The 16,230-nt window shown below is 39.5% G+C and overlaps 1 protein-coding gene across 1 annotated transcript in view; it reads right to left on the bottom strand.

The window, feature by feature from the left end:
• The window catches only part of dok4 (docking protein 4), a 52,060-nt gene that overhangs the window by 4,489 nt on the left and 31,341 nt on the right, over positions 1 to 16,230 (bottom strand). Inside the window, exons 2-8 of the mRNA XM_035152202.2 lie at positions 15,549 to 16,003; positions 4,548 to 4,655; positions 3,480 to 3,594; positions 2,613 to 2,732; positions 2,079 to 2,268; positions 822 to 960; positions 158 to 275 (exon numbers count right to left, since the gene is read on the bottom strand). Of these exons, the coding sequence (XP_035008093.1) occupies positions 158 to 275; positions 822 to 960; positions 2,079 to 2,268; positions 2,613 to 2,732; positions 3,480 to 3,594; positions 4,548 to 4,655; positions 15,549 to 15,614 (856 nt within the window). The 5' untranslated portion in view covers positions 15,615 to 16,003. The remainder of the gene's footprint in view (positions 1 to 157; positions 276 to 821; positions 961 to 2,078; positions 2,269 to 2,612; positions 2,733 to 3,479; positions 3,595 to 4,547; positions 4,656 to 15,548; positions 16,004 to 16,230) is intronic.

Below are 16,230 nucleotides of genomic sequence, written 5' to 3'. Positions count from 1 at the left end.
ACCATGTTGGTGTGTTGAGCTAGAACTTTAGGTACACCTAAATTGAAGATGGACAAATGGATACATGGTTGTGTGCCACAGTTATGGGAAACAATAAAATGTCTACAAATGGAAAGAAAATGAACGGAAATTGCCTTAAGGCTAATGTGTGGCCTACCAAAACCAGGATCCATGCTGGTCTGATTCCCAGTGATGTGGTGCCAGTAGGCGGATCGGGGCAGTATGGCAGTGGGGGTAGAGGGGTAGGAGCCAGGCTCTGAACTCTTGGACATTAACTGGGAGTCATATACATACATCATTAGGTATTTAAAAAAAGTACTTTCAAATATTATCAAGACAGTATTAAAAGTAACATTTCCTCATTTACAGATTCTTTTTACATCCCAGTCAGACTGGTTACTAAACTGTGTACTGTGAACTGTGGTGCTCCTGAACAGTTATGTATGATCATTTTAATTTATCTTATGTCTGCTTTGGAGGTAATCCTTCAGCTCATTGCTGGACTAACTTTTAGCTCTGTTTTGTTCTTTGTCGTCTCCTGAGAAAATAGTTTTAGCTGTTTTATGTTCCCCAGCCAACTGCAAACGTTTTTAGAGGTGTATAATATCCACAGCATCATTGACTCTGTAGAGCCACTTTCTAATTACATCTATTAATATTATAACTCTTTAAATACAAAGTTATTGACAAGTGCATCTTAAACCTAAAACTTAAGTCTATATTGGACACACTTTGCCTCTCCATGATACATGATGATGGTTTCTGCACTGGACAATGAGAATAAATTTGAATCTTAAACCTGAAATTAGCCATGCTCTCACCCTGCTGTTCTTCTCCATCTCCAGCAGGACCTTCTTGTGCTGCTCAGCGATGGCCAGTGTTGAGGAGTGAACCCTTAGGTAGATTTGCTCTCCCTCTCTGGTCTGGAAGGTGTAAAGGCCTTCACCACTGTCACACATCCTACACATAAAACAGCACACAAGTCCGTGTGAAGCTGGTGCATAGAACTAGCACAAGCTGCCATATTGACCAGCAAAGTATTATGGAGGATTGTACTGCAGTGTGGAGAGCTGCAGTAACGTGTACCTCACTGCCTTCATGGTTCCCCCTAACCTAATTGGCACTAATAGAATCTGCTGAGTGTGGGATTTCAGGGAGTGGTTCATCAATTCATCTGAAAGCTGTTTCATCGTAACAGGTACACACATTCGATGGTAACACGGAATCATGGTCAATATTCCAGTGTCCAAAAACAATGTAAAAATGAACGTGAAACTGAAGCCTCACTGGATTTATGTGAGATGATTTAACACTGCATGTGCTGGTCAGTAGATATAATCCAATCTAGAGCGTGTATTTGGGCAATTTTCATCCTCTAGTCTACACCATGAATAATTGCAGCCACAGATTGTCTTTGGTTCCCCTCTAATCTTCAAATGGATCTTTTTTCCACATGAAGGCCTGGTGGTCATGCTTTTTAATGAGCTCAGTTTGAACTTTTGTTTGAAAATGGATTAAGTCAACAATAATTTAGCCACTTGTTTGTTCAACAACATGCAGACACCAACATACAGGTGTATTTGGGAACCTGGACAGAAGTGGAGCCCCTGACTGAGTGACTGATCTGATAATTCAATGTTGTGTCCATCACATCCTGTCAACCATGAATGAATACAAATATCTGTTTCTATTAGGTTTTAGATCATGCACATTACTCTGTTCATACTGTGGGCCTCTTCACAAATGTTTGCATAATGAAATGCAAACTGGCTATAAACTAGGTGTAAATAAATTGATTAGAAATTAGACTTGATGCAGTACAAAACAGTCACAGCCAGAGGGCTCTCTTGCTATTTTGTCTTGCCTCTCACCCTCTGACACACACACACACACACACACACACACACACACACACACACACACACACACACACACACACACACACACACACACACACACACACACACACACACACACACACACACACACAGGAGATAAGGTCTGGCCCAGCATTTATTCATCATTTCATCTGTTCAATCAATCTCTCCAACACATCTCCACTCTATTCCAGGTCTCACCGTCCGGCTTCGAAGGTGAAGCGGGTCGCGTCACGTCCATAGCGCCGCAGGGAGCAGAGGGGCCAGGTGACTAGCTTTGTGCGAGGGTTGTGAATGTCCCACAGGTAAATGTTCTCATGGGTGATCTGCATCATGCACTCACCATAAATGTCCAGGTTGGGACAGGGGAGAAGGAACACGTTGAAACGCTCTTAGGAGACACAGAATGACAGGAACAATTTAAAGAACATTGATGCTTGAGTTGCTTCAAAAATCTAAAATAACTGAAATGTTAAGAGAGCTCTCCAGCCTTCGTTGCACTACCTTTTATTGCTACTTGTCATTGATATTTATCTTTATCTTGGATTTGATAGGTGGACACAAACACAAGTCCAAATTGTAAGGGGAAGGATGTGTAAATAGGCAACGGTAAGTATAAGTGCTAATCATATTATTCACCAAGCAAACAACAATGAAAATTCAACTTATGTGGCTCATGGGGGCTAATAGGATATGTTGTGTGTGTGTGTGTGTGTGAGTGAGAGAGAGAATTACCTGTGTGTTCACATTGTACGCCAGCCGCCAGCAGGTCAGGCTCTCCCATACTGATGTCACTGGGCCGCATGCCAAGACACTCAATTGACAGCGTCTTGAACCAATCTTCTGCCTCCAGCTCTGTAGACACACACACACACACACACACACACACACACACACACACACACACACACACACACACACACACACACACACACACACACACACACACACACACAGCAGGAGATACATTACAGAAATAATGTGCCAATAAATTATTATGTATTACCAACCCTAAAAATGTATACGAGTCTGTTAATGGATAGATTACACAACCAAGATACTACTGTGAGCTTTAGGAGTTGATAAGTGGACTAATTCACTTGGTCTCTTAGCTGTTTCCCCAGCTTTCAGTCTCTTTGCTATTGGCCATATATCCTGACCCCAGATCTGTACTGGACCCCAGTGAGGAATTGGTTGATATCCTTATAAATATTTATCCAAAGATATGTCTTGCAACAATGTTGTATTTTTACAGTTTGTCCACCAGAGTTTATTTATCAGGTGTAGCTAAAATACCCTGCCAGTACATTATATCTAACAAGGGACCTTATCAAAACATATTATGTTTTATGTTGTGTTCAGAAAATTATTAGACAATTAATCATCATGGATCTTTTTCCAACTTTCAAATATCAAAATCGTATTAGCCTCTAGTCTTGCATCAGTCAGAGAAGACTCTTACTTAACAGTCAACTCTCCCTCTGCACCAGTAGAAAGTATCCACAATTCAACTTTTGCAGCACTTATGTTCTTTATTCGTGTCAAACTAAGGTTTAACAGTTTTGTGACAGTTTGTGGAAACTGAATGTGTGTGGACATTACCTGATTCACAAGTGAAGGTACGTGAGGTGTCGTCTGTAAACACAATAGCCACGGCCTGTCGCTTGGTATCTCGAGGCAACCGCGTGACATTCTTGACATTACTAATTTCTGTCACCTAGGCAACAGATTGAGGATAAAACCGTTAAGGAGACCGAGTTCAGGGCCGATTAACGTACTTGTTTTATTGCAATGTGATCGATATCTCAGCAAAATACATTTGATGTCGTATGTGTTATATCCTTGCACTGGTCGCACAGTCACATGACATAAGGTTTAGTTGTTAAAATGAAATGTGTCAGAGCTGGTTCAGGAAACACAAAAGTTAAAGTCATCTTTGTTTTTATGTGTTGTGCTGTTCATCTTTTCTGGCCACAACAGGATGTTTAGAGTGTTGAAGTGTTGACTTGTATCTTTGACACTTTTGTACACTAAAAATACACACATTATCATATCCTCATCAGTAAATCATAGAGTTTTATTAAAGTGGAGGGTATGGTTGGGTACTAAAGTTGGTACTGTGAAGGCTTCCAACCATAATATATATTGGGTGACTTAAGAGCGTGCACTTTCAAGGTTTCAATAAACTTTCAATAGACTCGCTTGTGACTCTAACAAGTGGCCAGCTCTCAAATTTACAGAAGAAATGATTCGAGTAAGACGATTTTCATCACATTTGCTCTGACTTTATCTGAGTTACTAAGAGTTAACTGGTTTACCAACGAACACAATAGTTTTGTGAAATCAAAACCTTCTGTGAAATATTTTACAGCAGGTTGTGTCACTGCACTTTGTGCTGTGAAAGTACAGAGAAGAAGAAAGAGAGCAAGGTCACTCTACAACACCACTGTCCACAAATCCACTGCTGTGTTGAATGTGCTAAATGACAAAGTGTGAAAGTAAAGACAGAAGGTTGGGTAAAAGAGGTGATAATGATGAACAATGAGTAGTGTGTGTGTGTGTGTGTGTGTGTGTGTGTGTGTGTGTGTGTGTGTGTGTGTGTGTGTGTGTGTGTGTGTGTGTGTGTGTGTGTGTGTGTGTTTGTTTGTTGCCTCTCTCTCTCTCTCTCACCTTGGGACAGACTCTGATGTAGGCAGACTTCTCATCAGGGTATTTCTCCAGGCGACGAGGTCCTTTACTGGATGACTTCTTAAACACCAGCCAGCAACGCCGATAGATCTATAACACACACACACACTCACAACTTTGATCTGCTGTCTGAAATGATCTTATTTTTAGTAAATTTTCAACAGTTCAAGTTCATGTTTTTTTACATTGGAAATCTGCACATTTCGAAATTCATGGACCATTGTAAAACACTGTTCAGCAATTTTAGTTGAATTAAGACACAAATGTGTGAAGTAACCAGCCATTATTCAAAATGCCTGAGGATTCATTCTGTCTGCAGAGCAGAACTTTAAGGTTACACTAACACTATGCCTTTCCTAATAAGATCATTTCCTGTGCTTTTATGTGAGCAAACCCCACTGGAATGACAGTAGCTCTGAATCAGTTTCATCTTTGAAGCTGTGAGAAGGGAGCAATTAGCACTTTCTGTCTTCCCCGTCCCTCCCACCCCCTCATCTGCCTCCTGTCTTTAACTTCACTAAGCACTCCTCAACTAGTTTGTTTGCTTAGAGCATATTACTTCAAACAGAATGTTGAAAAGATAGGGGAAGAACAGATGAAGAGGAGGAGGGAAAAGGATGGTGGCTCCCCATCATAGAAACAACATTTAAACCTAGACCTCACCAAATGAATTCTGAACAAGTTCAGTTGAGATCAAGTTGCTACATCAATATTGTCTCAATTATGAATGTCAGACGATAATTCTACTGCTTAATATGCAAGTAGAATTTTAACTTTGCATTTTAAAATACTCTTTTACACTGTTAGAGTATGAATACACTTATTTAACATTTTTGAAAGTCTGTTTGTTTTGTGGTTTGGGTTCCACCTACACGTCATTTCAACTTGGGAATGACTGTGCCAAAGACCTGCTTCTAACTAAGCCTTCAATAAGCTGATCACTGTACATGAAATCAGCTTTCTTTTTTTGGACAAATATTCAGGCAGTTTCCTGCACATATCACTAGTCCAATACAAATTATGAATGACACTGCCTCTCAAGTCATGTATTTTTTTAAATACATGTCACTGACTTGACTTCTTCCTAGTCCTTGTGCTTTATCAATGCAGATTCAGGATCATGGCTGCGGCCGCATTGTGGATCGTGATCAAGGTGGTAGCCGATCATGGATTATGATTACAACTAGATTGCTTCGATATACAATATGCCTACTCACATATACCATTTTTGGCAATATCATTACAATTGTCATTACTGCTCCCCTCATCTCTGTAAGACATTTTCTTTTTTATTGATACTTTGAACATTGATACATTTAACCATACATTTATAACTTTATCAATTAATGTTGCACACTTTTGGAAATATAGTACAAAGTAGATGGTCTGTATTTTTCTAGTCTTGATGATTCGAAATGCTTAACAGTACAGTTTTTACATTTGCCTATTCACCCATTCACACAAGCACATTCATACAGTGCATCTATGTGCAGAACCTTTCTTGATGAGAAGGGGCAATTTGGGATTCTTGCCCAAGGACACTTGCATGCGGAAGACCATGATTGAACCGCCGACCTTCTGGTTAGAGAAGGACCACTCTAAGACATGATAATTCTGAAGTAGCTCTGGAGCAGGCACTGCACAAGTTAATATAATAATTATGAAAAAAATAAGGAGTTGAGCAAGGGGCCAGAGTCACTGACATTCAGGCATAACATGTTTACTGTTTGGCTTAAGTAACAAAAGAATTTAGGTCAATGTTAAAGATGCTAGCTTTGATTAAATCCTAAATGAACAAAATGTGTCTGAAGTCATTGTGAACTTGACAAGGATATTTCACAGTCACCTTAAAGGGATAGTTGAACGAAAAATGTAAAGTCACTCATTATCAACTCACCACTTTGCCCATGGAGGGGTGTGTGAAGTGTTTGAGTCCACAAAACACTTCTGGAGTTTCAGGGGTAAACAGCGTTGCAGCCAAATCCAATATTATTTAAGAAACTGGTGATCAATTCTTCAGACGTAATAAAACAACAGAAAAAAACACAACATGCCTCCATACTGCTCGTGTGGTGTCATCCAAGTGTACGGAAGCCTCGACATCATATTAGACTCGAAACGGCATCATTTACACCATGTTTATAGCCTAAATGTCCTCTGAGCCACGTTCACCTTCGCACACACACCGGAATTACGCACACACTGCACACAAGCTCTCGCACAAGGGCAAGTGCGGGGTGAGCATTAGCATCACTACACCCGCAAGCATCGCCACTTCCGGTTGGGGACATTTAGTCTGAAAACACAGTGTAAATGACACCATTTCGAATCAAATATGAATGTCGGGGCTTCCGGACACTTGCATGACACCACACGAGCAATATGGAGGCATGTTGTGTCTTTTTTCTGTTGTTTTATTTTGTATGAAATATTGATCACCAGTACTTCATTTGAGTTGGATTAATAATGGGTTATAATTGAGATAAAAGAATTAAAATTCTAAAAGTCAAGAGTTTCTTGAGGAGACACAAGGACTTTCGGGACATGACTTCCATGAAAGTCTGGACAATAAATTAGTTCCACCCTTTGCGGTGAGGCTTTAATGAAAAAGCCTCATTTCATTGTGGCATTGATAACACAAGATGTTGGAAACTTTCCACTGAGAATCTGCTCCATGTTGACATGACTGTATCACATCATCTCTGCAGATTTTTCAACTGCAGATTCATGCTGCCAACCTCCTGTTCTACCATATCGCAAGGGTTCTAGTCTGAGACGACTTTTGGAAAGCACACAATTAACAACACTAATAGGCTGTGTCAAACCATGATTTAATGGTATAATGGTCCAAAGTGACACCATCATACCACCACCATCAGCCTCAGGTGTTGACACAAGGCTATAGTCTATGCTGTTGACTCCAGATTGTGACTCTACTGGAACTCCTGACCTGTGTTTGCAGAATTGTATTCAATGTGCAGCTGGCACATGATGGATCATTGGATAAGTGCACTAATAAGCAGGTGTTTGTGTTTGCTCATGATAATAATTTTTATTGATGTCATTATGTCTTTGGATTTCCTGCATTATGAGATCGCTAATTTGTTAGCCTCTGTGGCCTCTAAATACAGCGTCCATGTTGCTGTTACCCAGCGATGGTGTTCTCCAGTGGAATGCCAAGTATACCGTGTGTGACCTTCAACATCGTAACCACGAGTTCATAAGTTCCATTTGAAGGCAGCTTAATTCTCAGTCCAATTTTTTAACTTTCTAAACAGGTCAACCAACACTGAACAATAACTGTGTTGTTGTTTGACATTGATTTTAGCATTTAGACTACCAATCTTAAATCCAGAGATGCCATTACTGCATTGAGAGCTGGATTTAATCAAATTTAAAAAACTGCAATTTCATAATTGTGGATTTATTATAACCGTTTTATCTACAGTCTATGATTATAACCTGTAATTGCAAACACAAAGAGAGAGAGAGGGCGGGGCAAGGAGATATACAGTACTGTAGTATATAAACATACATCAATCAGCCCCATATTTTCACTTTATAACACAAGGTGCTTATCAATAGGAGATTAAAGCATTAAGCATATAACAAATATGAAAAAGTATAAAATAAATAAATAATCTTACACTACTTGGTATCTTGCCTGGTGACATGCTGACAGAGGGACCTGTGTTAGCCACAGCACCTGTGTCAGCTGAAACTTTGTTGATGAAAATGTTCCTGTGACTGAGACTGGAATAAAACTGTCCCTGTCTGCCAGTTAAAATGAGGCTTTATGTCACACAAATATAACACAAGCTTTTCTTCCGCTGGTTCCTCTGCTCTAAAATAAGAGTTATTGTGTAACTACAGTTTTATGTATACTTATTGATGCCAACTGTTTTAGCCAAGTATTAGCACTGCTGAAACTACCCAGTGTAGGCAGTATGTGTCGCAGGTCACATGACACACAATGACCCAAAAAACATTTTTATATATGTCATCATTAATAAGCTGGAACAGCTACAAAATGACTGAGCATTTTCAAAAGGTCGCCAGGAGGTGTGTCTGCTCTGCACAAGCAAAGTAGAAATAGGATTGTACTTTTGTTTTAAGGCTATGAGAACAACTAAAATAAAAGCAATGGCTTTAAAACATATATGAAAATGTATATGCATGTAATGCGAACCAATGAAATTTCCCATCTTGCACTCAAAGACGACCATTTGGTGGCCTCATTCTGAATCACAATCTTATTCTGACAGTTTCCTGAGCATGTGCACTGCAGTCTGCCCTACTGTTGTACTGCTTGCTTTTACATTCATCAGTGGGCGCCTTCACTGCTGACCACTGACAACTGCAGAGTGTCACTCACTTCTGATAACGCACCATCATCTGGTGCTTCTTCACAGTAGCTTTTGAAGCAGACAAAAGAATCTTGCTCCTCATCAGCACCGTGCCTGCCAATCATACAGACCAGGGTTGAATCCCCAGACAAGGACACAAGCTGCACAAACAAACGTGACCGAGGCCTATCAGATTAGATACATCTTTTCTCGGCAGGACAATCAGCTTAGAGCACGGCAGATCGATGGGTGTGCTTTTGAAGAGCCTCTGGGAGTGTTGTGTTCCTTGTTTCCCAATTTCCCAGGCATCATTAACCTATGGGCAGTCACGCCGGCTGCACTGTCCCAGCACCTCCACACTAATGGCAGCGTATGATTCCTTTCAGCAACAGTGGCTCTGTATTAGTCCAGCAGCTATTTTGGGCAATGACTTTGGCTAGTCTGCTTGTCTCATTATGGCAAGGTCAGCACTAACAGCTACCAAGATTACGTTTTTAAGTGATCATCTGGGCTTTTCTCTCATCACAGTAGAGGTGTAACACAAGCAAAAGTCATTTCAATGTGTCCTATAATTTTCCTTCATGTGTGGGTGTAACAATGCCTTCTTGACAGAAGCATCATCAGTCTGCACAGGACAATAAAGAAAGTGCTGATCACTGAGAGATGCTATGCTGGTAATCACTGCCCAGCCATACTATGGGGACTTGACCTTTTTGGAAGGAAGACAATTTTACACTGAAGACATGTTTTAAAGTTAGAGTGAGGTTGGTTTCAGGCTAAAGTTAAGGTTAGGTTAGAGGAAGTGAATGGGAGTTAATGTAATGTCCTCTGAAGTCATGGAAAGGTGTGTGTGTATACGTGTATGCACATGTGTACACACTGAAGAGAAAAGAGAAGAGTAATTCATGGTAGTAATTCCATTACCTACCAAAGTCGACAGGGCTCTCACAAATGCACATATCGCACATGCACTGAAAAACTGAGCTGGATGCATGTTCACTGTATGGATGTATAATTTGTATTCTTGTGAAGTGGTCAAACACACCGTTTTTTCATATTGTTCAATCAAATACAAATTTCCACAATAAGACCATACGCTTGTTTGAGTATTATGTTTTTCAAATGTTGAAAGTATTATTTTACAAATCAGAAGATACAAAGTCAGTTTTCTTCAAAAAACATGTGTTATTTTGAGTCACTTGCTGAAAAGACTGATGGTGTTGTTTTAAACATGTCAACATGTGTGCGTGTAGAATACTCCCTAAAACTAACTTTTCATATACTGTATATAACAGTAGATATTATTAGTGTCCGTACAGATTTTTAAGTTCAACTTCACGGATGTAATAATGTTCACTTTAAAATGCTTCCTATGTGTACAAATGTCTATTTGTGACATTCTTTAAATTCATTTATAGATTATTAAAGCATGATGTTCATTCTACCCTCAGATGCTTCATGGAAATGTTTGAGTTCCAGTCAACCTATCAAATTAACATTTGTACCTTCAGGCAACTTTTGGAAAATGTCAGAAATTCAGCACACATCTGTCCTCCTCCTTTGCTGTTGTAACACAGCATATTTCTCTATTTTAAGACTCATAAAGATTTTTTTTCAATTCACTAACACAAGGTACGTTTGCATTTACAAATGTAACATTTGCATTCTTTATGAGACAGTTAAGGTCACCAAGTCCGTATTTTGCCTGCACTTCTATGACTTCGCTACAAAGAGACATGGAGAGAGTTTCTATAGTCGAACAAAGTATTATTGTGAAAACTGGCTACAGTCCTATCTACAGATATCCGGCTGGATAAGCAGACATCATACCAGTTCTCACTTAGACTCTTGTGTCTTTACTCAGGCCTCACAAAACGTCACATTTAAATGAAACTATGACTCCAAAGCAGAAGAGACAGGTAATTTCCCCAATTATTGATGTGAATAGTTGTGTTTTTAATGTAACATATTGGACACGGACCATCTAAGATTTAAGTTACCAGAGATAACTGCTGGTAATATCAAATATAGATGACAATTTTTGCTCTGTTGGGCAATGGCTGCATAATTCAGGGTACCCTAATCTCTCCAGAATGTGCCATTATAGAAACTGACGTCCTTAGCCTAAGGAGGACTTTCTGAACTCATCTCAAAGTTTGGAATGCATATTTTGAGTGGATGCAGAGAGAAAAATGCCACTTGCAGAATGTGTTTCCTCATACATAACACACTTAGGCATATGGACAGATGGGGCAAACACATCTTAAGGTCAGTGTGTGCTGCATGGGACATGCCTGAGCCCTTTTCCTTTGGCTGTGTTGACCATGTTGTGATAAATTAATCAAGACTTTGTTCGACTATCTACCCAGTCTACCCAAAAGGATGGAAGGACTAACCTTGATAACCCTCTTTTCACTTCTCTATGTGTTCATCCCCTGGGTTCAACTACACTGTTAACTCAATGAGTAAAGCTTCTAGGCAATCAAGGTATTGGAAATGTTAATAAGATCCCTCCAGGGCTTCTAAATTCAAGCAATGTCCAAATGTTACCAAAGCAGGCCAAGGACATGCTGCGGGTGGAGTTGGGGGATGTAGCTAAAACGAAGAACATCTAGCTGCTTAGGGAAGCTTGTTCTCAATGTGACCAGGAGGTGGAAAATTGGCTGAAATGGACAAAAGTACTGATGCTATCCCGTTGGCCTTCCAATTGTTTTGTAATTGAGAGATATTGCAGTTGCCATTTTCCCCACTCCCGCACCCCATTAGATAAGAAATGACAAGACCAAAACAATTGGAACAATACATGGATTCATGTAGTTCAATTTTGATCATTAAAAAAAACAAAAAAGAATTATGTTGTTTGTCATTACTCCCCAAAAAATGGACAAAGTTTTTGTAGGCTTTCTTAACTTTGCTAGTGTAAAGCCAGTGAGAAGATTTTTCATATCAGCATGGCAGCTGCATTAGAAAGAAGCCAAACTACTGCTTCACGCTACATATCACAACATATGGCACAGGAGGAATATGGGTTACCAGAGCAAATAAAAAAGGGCAAAGAGTCCGAGACAGATGACACAGAAAGAATGCAGAGGAAGGACACAGATAATGAGGCAGAAAAGGAAGGGTGAGATGTGAAGACTCAGTGCTCCGGGCAAAAAAACACAGAGGAAGACAGAGAAGACACAAAGCAATTAAATGACAGCGGTAGTGTGTGTGAGAGTGGGGAAAGCAGGGGCGAAAAGTTGAGCAGTTAGTGTTCAAAGACAGGGGGAGACAATCAGACAGACAGAGAAAAGCTGTAAAGAGCATATGTGCTTTTGTCCAGTGACTCTGACATTGTATTTTGTGTGAATAATGGCCAATATCATCTTCATGTTGGTATAACCCTATATTTGTAGCATGCCCCCAATTCTTTTTCACAGGTCCAAAAACGTATCTATATTTAGCTAATGCTAACTTAGGAACAACAAGACAATAATGGACAAATTAACAAAAGCAGACATATCCTCCATCCCTCAACTTCAGAGAGTGAAGCCCTGCCCTCACAAGACCTCAGCTGGGAAATAATCAGCATTGACTCTGCCGTCCAACCATCTTTATGTCAAAGTCCTGCCTCTTTTATACAAAGCACAAGGACCCAGCACAGCCCTGTGTCAGCAGCTGGAGAACAAGGATCCAGCTATTGTACCACGGTGCCTCAAACCAGAGCTGGGCGGACACATTTTTTCTTTCAAATTTAGACAGGGACTCCAAGGCAAGAAAATTACAATTTTACAAACAAGTAACCTGTTATGACCTAGATTATTAATGAAATTACTACAATTTTCTCATTATCTCTGAACTCACTACAAGTATCAGAAAAATCTAAATTCTGACTTGATAATGGCACTACTGGAGGCACAGAAACGTTAAAGTCAAGGGATTACCATAGTCATTAGGATAAACTGGGGTACATGTCAGTCAGCTCAACATGGTGTGACGAGATATCAGTTAACAGTATTCACAAGAACAAGATTATCACAGGAAATTATTAGAGATTATCTATAGAAAGTTTGAACAATTGTTTGTGTGTTTTATCTATTTTTGGCATATTAATTGTTCACAAAATATTACAAAACACTAATACCTAATATCGATTGCAGAAAAAAATGATCTCATTGATGTAAGAGCGATCATACCCATTTTCACACAAATATATTCATTTCAGTTAAATTCAGTTGTAGTAGAAGCATTACATTCAAAATGTATTTCTTTGCCCTGCAGTAGTTTCAAGTCTCTGTGTATGTGAAGCAGTGGAAATCAAGAACCTCCTTTCCCACTGGTGATGTTGGTTGTATAAGCCATTACCTGATCTAAAACACAGCAACAAGAAACTTCTTTTTGGCAATGACTGAAGCACTGAGTTCTCACTGGAATAGGAATTTCATCAGTCTCCTCAGAGAGCATAGTGTCATTCATATGACTATGCGGGTGAGTGATAGCAGAGAAGAGCTGGTGAACACAATCTGACTCAAATTGATTTACTTTCATTTCCATAATATAAGCAGGCTAATGCAAAGTTCAAAGACAGCCACAGCCTACACAGTCTGAAAGTGACTCACATTCACCGTTCTATACGGACCCAGACCTGTTATGAGATTTTGACGGAGCTTTTCTATTTTAACCTGCACAACGTTCTCGTCTTTACGGTGGTAAATCCTGGCAGGAAAAGGTTGAGTTTACCTCTCTCCACTGAACAAGAGAAAGTGGGGAACAAAAAGAAAAGGAATGTCAAGCTGTTTAGTTGGAAATATTTGTTGAGATTGTTTAAATGTGAAATGTAGTTAAGAAAAAAAGGGGAAACTCAAACTACATCTTTTTATTTACATTTAAAAATCAAATCGTTAGATTAATCGCTAAAAAAAAAATTGATAGGTGCAGCCCTATTATCAATATCAAAATGTGATATACATATAATATATTGTAGAAAATATATATATATATATATATTACAACTCACACTATAATATTTTGTAGAAAATATATATATACATATTACAACTCACACTTCCTACTAGTGGTTTCCAGTCATGCAGATATTTGGTTAAGCAGTGGCAAAGCGGTTTCAGTCGACCAATTGTAAAAACCAGCTGGCGAGCGGTTCAAATCGATCCAAGAGTCTGCATGTCAATGCAGTCACATCTCTTTGGTTAAAAACATTTTTCAAATTATTTTGGTGAATTTTACTGCCCCCACTGACGATTCAACATTTCAGAACCATTGGTTGGGTCCTGCCTGAGGATGTGACTAGGGCCATAGGAAGTTAGCACATCACAGAAATAAACAGGAGTCTGATCCAAATCAATTTTGCAATATTGAGCATACTGAAATTTTGCTGAAGTTTGTAATATTTAGAGATATGTACAACATATAAGTCAGACTAACTCATATACTCATACTCTACCATTACTGACAATAATCCATCAATTCATTTACCTTCCATTATGCTACAAAATGTTTATTCTAATCAATGCTGTAAATACTCTTATCTTGGTGATGTTCTCCATTACATGTGGCATCTATTGCACTTGTGTCCGTCCTGGGAGAGGGATCCCTCACATGTGGCTCTCTCTGAGGTTTCTACCTTCTTTTTACTCTGTTAAAAGGGTTTTTAGTAGTTTTTCCTTACTCTTGTTGAGGGTTAAGGGCAGAGGATGTCACACCTTGTTAAAACCCTATGAGACAAACTGTGATTTGTGAATATGGGCTATACAAATAACATTTGATTGATAAAATTTGATTGATTGATAATTAGCTTATGTACTGTTGATCAGTGTAATATTGAGCAGGTTGACATAAGAATAGAATTGACATTACATACATTGGTCCTCCGTAGAGTTTATTGCAATATATAACCCATAGAAACTCAAACTGTGCATCTGCTTTACATCAAACATTTTGAAAGTTTTGTACTGTACAGTAAGAGATTTTGATCAAAAAATCATACACTGTAACAGTGGGCCTTTAATAAGAATTAAACACGATAAGACATGTTAGTCGCCATGAAAACATACACATATGTATTTGCAATGTAAGCGAAGCAATCGCACCAGTCATCTCCCCCAGCTTGTGGAAGCGTATATTTAAGAAAACTCTATTTCAGTCAGACAACTCACGTTCAAACATTTATTGCAGCAGTAGAACAGGTTTAGTGTTTGGTGTCTAGGCTCCAACTTCATCACTCCCCCATATGATTACACAGATATGATGGGAGTGATGAGCAAATACTTATAACCCCCGTCGGAGCCTACAGGTGGAGGCTGGGGTGGTGGAGGGGCTGAAGCAACTGGTAGCAATACTGCAGCAGCAGTACGAGCAAAGGGGATGATGGGAAATTTCTCTCTGCTTAAATAGACCACCCGGTAAGGTGGGTGTGTATTATAGATGGTTGTGGAGAGTGAGGTATGTCACATGATGTAGGTCACATGATTGGAGCAGCGCAGCTCGAGTTGGCTGCCTGAACTAGCTCGCAGGCGTCGCTCCATTATGAGTTTTCCTGATCAGGTTTCACAGTGTGAAGTCACGATTGTTTTTTGTGATGTAAGTGTTAAAACATCAATGGAGAGAAAACACACTCACTATATGAACACACACTCACCCCCAATTTGCGGCTGCGCATGCGCACGTAGCCTTGCTTGACAATGTCGTTGAAGTTGGAAGCCATCTTCGGAGGGTGGGTAACCAGCTGGCTGTCGCTGTGGAGACCATCCAGATGTTTCTTTCCTCCCTCAACCAGACTCTTGCTTTTCCTTTCTACCCTTCCCAAGCTTCCAGCTCCTTTGTCCTTTATGGCTTCCTTTCTCTCACTTTCAATCTGTCTACTTGATGTGGTTTTCCTCCTTAGAAATTTTTCTGTTTCTATCTCTCCTCTTTCATAAAGCTCCTCACATTTCCCTCCCTCCTCTTACTGATCGTTCTGTCTCCATTTGTTCTCCTCGGTTGAACTTTTTAGTCTCCTCCTTTCTCCCTCCTTTTGTGTTCATCCTTTAGTGCATCCTCCTTTGAGATATTCTTCATCAGACGGGTCTTCCCTCATCTTCCTGGTAGGTATTTCTAAGAAACGGACAATGATATATACATATTTCTGTTATTGAGAAGCAAGAAGCACAACATTATCATCCATAATTCATGCTGGTGCCACAAACTGTTGAGGGCAATTATGCAGGATGGCTGCTTGTGACATGTCGCACTGTTTGTCTTTCTTTGTTTGAGTCTGTGTGAATGCACAAAATTTGCTTATGAACAAATATATATATATATATATATATATATGTGTGTGT

The sequence above is a fragment of the Hippoglossus stenolepis genome, chromosome 1 (assembly GCF_022539355.2).
Source record: "Hippoglossus stenolepis isolate QCI-W04-F060 chromosome 1, HSTE1.2, whole genome shotgun sequence".
Classification (NCBI taxonomy): domain Eukaryota; kingdom Metazoa; phylum Chordata; class Actinopteri; order Pleuronectiformes; family Pleuronectidae; genus Hippoglossus; species Hippoglossus stenolepis.
The sequence above is the reverse complement of the archived record's forward strand: the minus strand, read 5'-3'. Positions and strand labels throughout refer to the sequence as shown.